This window comes from Hordeum vulgare, chromosome 7H (assembly GCF_904849725.1).
Source record: "Hordeum vulgare subsp. vulgare chromosome 7H, MorexV3_pseudomolecules_assembly, whole genome shotgun sequence".
In the NCBI taxonomy this organism is placed as follows: domain Eukaryota; kingdom Viridiplantae; phylum Streptophyta; class Magnoliopsida; order Poales; family Poaceae; genus Hordeum; species Hordeum vulgare.
Window position 1 is genome coordinate 509,855,019 of NC_058524.1, and position 4,955 is coordinate 509,859,973.

The following is a 4,955-nucleotide window of genomic DNA, read 5'->3' on the forward strand; positions in this document are numbered from 1 at the left end:
CGGTCGCAACATTGGCCGAAGGGCGTGTACTGGTGAAGAAAGTGGAAGGCATACAGATGTCTATCGTGAGGTCAACGCCACTGTTGTGGAGGCCGACCACGCACCGCTCTTGGATTGGGTTGCTCTGAGCGGTGATGGAGGTGGGGAGCGGTGCAACGGTGGGAATGCCATTGAGGAGAGCACGAAGGGGCAGTGAGTGAGATGGAGAGCGATGTGAATGAGAGTGAAAGGTGACTAGAGGGTGTTTGGTTGGGCTTCCAGCCAGCTTCCGTCTACCGGCTTCTAAGCCAAAAACTCCTATTTAGGGGCTTCGGGTTGCAGCTGTGGCTTCCGGTCTTGTCACAGCCGGAGCTGAAAGCCACAGCTGCAGCCGAAAGCCCCTAAATAAGAGCTTTTGGCTTCAAAGTCGGAAGCCGGAAGCTGGCTGGAAGCCCAACCAAACACCCATAGTCATCTCGTGCACTTCTCGATGCGTGCAACAAACGGATAAGTGGTGCTTCAGCGAGGCTGACTCGTCAAAAACTGTCAATTCAAGCGTTTCCTTCTGAACATGCCTAAAACTGTTTTAAGTTCTGTATGACCGAAAAAAGATTTAATGCGGAACTGGTTGATTCATATGCGAGCAACCAAACACGTCCTAGCCAAATGTAACGTCGCTTGCTTAATTCCGACGGATCGAGGGAGCTCGCTGGTCCATGCATCAATCACATGCAGCTGCCCTGGCCCGTATGTGGGTTGGTTTCCACGTCCCGGGTTGTTTCGCTTGCAGGCCGCGCCCCTCCATTGACATGCGCAACAGTGCGGCGGGAAAAAGGTGACTGAAAGAGAGAAAACTTTCAGCGAACTGATTTTCATAGTGTGATCTCGCGCAGTTGCAGTGGTCTTGCGCTCAACTGATCGTCATTTCTGTCTTCAATTCATTGCCATAATCGGCACTTCACATCTTAAATTAGGAACACCTAGGCTAGGATTCCTGACTGATTCATCAAAGCAGAAACATATCAATCAATGTTGCCGGCATGGCGATCGACCACAGTCCACAGGTACAAGGAGACCATCATGGGCATATTCATTAAGCTTCATAAATGCTAGTTGTATAGCGGCGTGCCGGCATCGCTCCTCGTCTCGGCGGGGCTGTACAGCGCCGACCGGCTACTCTTGGGCCGGTTCTCCTCGAGCTGCCGCACCACCTCAAGCATGCTTGGCCTCGCCGCCGCCACCGGCGCGCAGCAACCCATCGCCAGCTTGAGCGCCTGCACGAGGCCCTCCTCCGCCGGGTTCCGCACACCTTTCGCCACCTCCGGGTCGAACACCTCCGTGGTGGTCTCCTCGAGCACCGCCGCCTTCACCAGCGACGGCAGGTCGTCGCCTCCGTTCGCCGCCGAGGAGGGCTTCTTCCCCATCAGCAGCTCCAGCAGCAGTATCCCGAACGCGTACACGTCCGTCCGGGGCGCGCACCGCTTCATCGTCTGCAGCTCCGGCGCCCTGTACCCGTCCGCCTTCGCCGCCGACAGCACAGCCTCAGCCGCCGATGGCACCAGCAGCGTGCCCACCACCGCGTATTCGGTCACCCTCGCCACGAAGTGCTCGTCCACCAGCACGTTCGACGACCTCACGTTGCCGTGCACCGCCGGTGCGTCCCCGTGCCGCCCCTCGTGCAGGTACGCCAGCCCGCGTGCAGCGCCCAGCGCGATCTTGTGCCGCCGCGGCCATGTCAGCGCCGGCCTGATCTCGAGGCCGCCGTGGAGGAGGTCATGGAGAGTCCGATGGGGGAAGTAATCGTACACGAGCAGCTTCTCGCCTCGCCGGCCCTGGTAGAAGGCCCGGAGCGGCACCAGGTTCTCGTGCCGCGCGCGGCCGATACGCCGCACGGCCGGCCCGCACGACACCGCGTCCTTGCAGCTCCCCTCGCGCAGCAGCCGAAGCTCGATGTTGCCTCCGCCGTCCGCCAGCTTCGCCTTGTACACCGTGCAGTAGCTAGCTTTCTCCACCACCTGCCCCGTCGCATTCAGCACCTCCCCCAGCGTCAGGTGCTCCCCGCCCTGGAACACCACCAGCTTCCCCTCGCTGTCGCCCTCGCCGCCTTCCTCCGTCTCCACCCCCTCCTCCGCCGCTCGCCTTACCCTGTTCCGCCGCCACCTCGCCTGCGCCCACCCGATGGAGACCGACGCCACCACGACGGCGCCGGCCATTAGCCCGATGACCATCCCCGCGACGCTGCCGGAGCTGAGGCCCGAAGAAGACACGCACGGCTGTTGCAATGGTGGGCCGCACAGCGCCGGGCTGTTTCCAAGGAACGATTCTGCGGTGAAGCTCGAGCCGGCGAAGCCCGGAGGCAGCTGACCGGAGAAGTTATTGTAAGAAAGGTTGAGCATTTGGAGGCCTATCATCGCAGCGACGGACTCGGGTATGTCTCCAGAGAGGTGGTTGCCGCCGAGGTCGAGGCGCTGGAGGCCACTGAAGCCCGTCAGGAAGGCCGGGAAGGAGCCGGAGAAGCGGTTGGCGCCGAGATCAAGAAGATGGAGACGGTCACAAGTATCGTTGGGTCCCGCCGGCGCGGGGATCGCTCCCGTGAGAGCGTTGCCATGGAGGCGGAGCTCGGCGAGGCGGTCGCAGAGGTTCCAGATGGAGGGCGGGAGCGCGCCGGACAGGGCGTTGCCGGCGAGGTCGAGCTCGGACAGCGCCGGCGCGTTGCCGAGCTCGAGCGGTATGGCGCCGGAGAGCGAGTTGGCGGCGAGGTAGATGGACTCGAGGGATGGGAAGGCGCCGAGCTCCGGAGGGAGGCGGCCGGCTAGGGCGGCGGCGGGGAGGCTGATGGAGGACAGGAGAAGGGTGGTGTCTCCGGCGAGCGAGAGGTTGGCCCGCGCGGCGACGGTGTCGCAGCGGAGCGGCTGGCCCGCGGGCGTGGACCAGCGGAGGCCGCGCCAGAGGCAGAGCGGCGTGGAGGCGTTCCAGGTGGTGAGCTGGGCGTTGGGGGCGGCGCCCTGCAGCGCGGGCTTGATCCTGTCCAGGAGGAGGGCGACGTCGCCGGCGGCCATGGCGGGCGACGGGGAGCGGAGCAGGAGGAAGAAGCTGGCGAAGAGGAGGAGATAGTGTGGCACTATGGCGCGCGCTGTAGTAGGCATCATCTTACAAGTAGTATGCAGTGGAAGAAGCTATGGTGAGCTGAATGAAGCTGGAAGCTCGGAGTGGAGTGGGCAACTGGAGCGTGGGGTGTAATTATAGCTCTGGCAAGCGCGGAGCAAGAAAGAAGAAAAGCGGGGCTTGGATTTCGTACTAGTTCGTGTTAACGTGTGAAATGTCCAAGGGACAGTATCGCCCTCGACTCGTGTGTACACTGGATGAGCAGTTCGACTTGAGCATGGGAGCATCAGCATGTGGTCGAGCAGCTAGCTTGCCGAGAGTCAAACCTAAGGAGCAGGACTGGAGGAGTAATCTATACATGTATGTAGAACGTACGTACGTATTTAGCCTTCGATTTCCTGCTATTGCACACTACTAGTCGAGCAAATCGTCGACGAGAAGATTCCCGTGTCAAGGTCATGCTTTCCATTCCATGGTCCAGCTTGACAATTAACCCAGTACAGAACTACGATCCGTATTAATGAGCTCGCGCCCTCAGTCAGATTCTATAGTGTTCCCTCCATTCAGGCGTGTTCGGCATTTCATCGATCCGTATCTACAACGATCACTTTATGAATTTGTGTCAAAACTATCATTTTTTGCTAATACTCCCTCCGTTCCAAAATATAAGACCTTTTAGTGATTCCATTATGAGATTACATACAGAGCAAAATGAGTGAATCTATACTCTAAAATATGTCTATGTACATCCGTATGTACTTTATAGTGCAATTCTAAAAGGTCTTATATTTAGGAACGGAGGGAGTATGTGACAAGAAACTACCAAGTTAACAAACTGTCTGTTTTGCCTTGTTTAAACTTGTTTCTTATTGGTTGAACCTACATTTCAGACATCATCGTGGCCAACCGTTAACGGCCGCACGTCAATGCATGTTAACGGCACGTGTTGGCCCGGGACGCGGGAGTTGGTCGGCTGGTGGTCAACATCTGACCATCTCTCTCTCTCTCTCTCTCTCTCTCTCTCTCTCTCTCTCTCTCTCGCGCGCGCGCGCGCGCGCCGGGGGGGAAGCTTTCCCCTCTCTCTGACCTAGGTGGCGGCCGCCATGGTGGCGGTGATTCCGGATATAGCGGAGGCGGCGATATGAATGGCGGAGGGGTTACTATTTATACCACAGAGCTCTTCCCTCTTTCTGACCTAGGTGGCGGCCGCCATGGCGACGGTGAATCCGGCCTTGGCGGTTTCGGCTGCACCGTTGGCAATGACGGTTGTTGTGGTACCAATTTGCACGGGATGGGCTCATTCTCAGAAGTCGATAAGTGGATGGGGAGCACTAGTTATGCAACACAGACGACTTCACAGACGGCTTTGCAGCAGCCGGAGGCACTGCACCTCCAGTTATCGTCGGCGCCTAGTTGTTCCATGGGTTGCAGGTGTGGGAACATCCTCTGTTTTATCTATTTACTCTGTTTTGTTTCATCTTGAAAAAAACTTGGTTAGTTGAATCTGAATCTATGGAGTAAGCTATATTGTGTTGTCAAGTTGTGTTAATTTCAATTCAATTTGATGTGTTATTTGCTTCAGAATACATTAATAAATTTTGTACTCCCATAGTCTTCTCAAGAATGCATGTCGGAAAAATCAAATTTCTTTCTAATGTGTGAATAGTGAATATGAAAATTTGTTGTGCTACATGATACTTGTGATCTGCGTTGGGTTTTCTGTGAAGAGGAACGGGTGGTGAGGCACAATATATGTAAGTATTTCTCTCAGTAGAGAACCAAGGTTTATCGAACCAATAGGAGTAACAACAAACCCCCATCTTCAGCGACTGCACACAAAGGACCAAACACTTGCATCCAATGCAGGCAAG

The 4,955-nt window shown here is 56.8% G+C and overlaps 1 protein-coding gene across 1 annotated transcript; it reads right to left on the minus strand.

Moving 5' to 3' along the window:
• Positions 1 to 883: 883 nt before the first annotated feature.
• On the minus strand, positions 884 to 3,638 carry LOC123407697 (putative kinase-like protein TMKL1). Its single transcript, XM_045100887.1, has one exon. It carries the CDS (start codon positions 3,126 to 3,128, stop codon positions 1,089 to 1,091), a length of 2,040 nt encoding a protein of 679 aa, XP_044956822.1. The 5' UTR covers positions 3,129 to 3,638; the 3' UTR covers positions 884 to 1,088.
• Between the last annotated feature and the right edge of the window lie 1,317 nt (positions 3,639 to 4,955).

Excerpts from the sequence above, each read along its gene's own strand:
- LOC123407697 (XM_045100887.1), bottom strand. The coding sequence starts at position 3,128 with ATGATGCCTACTACAGCGCGCGCCATAGTGCCACACTATCTCCTCCTC.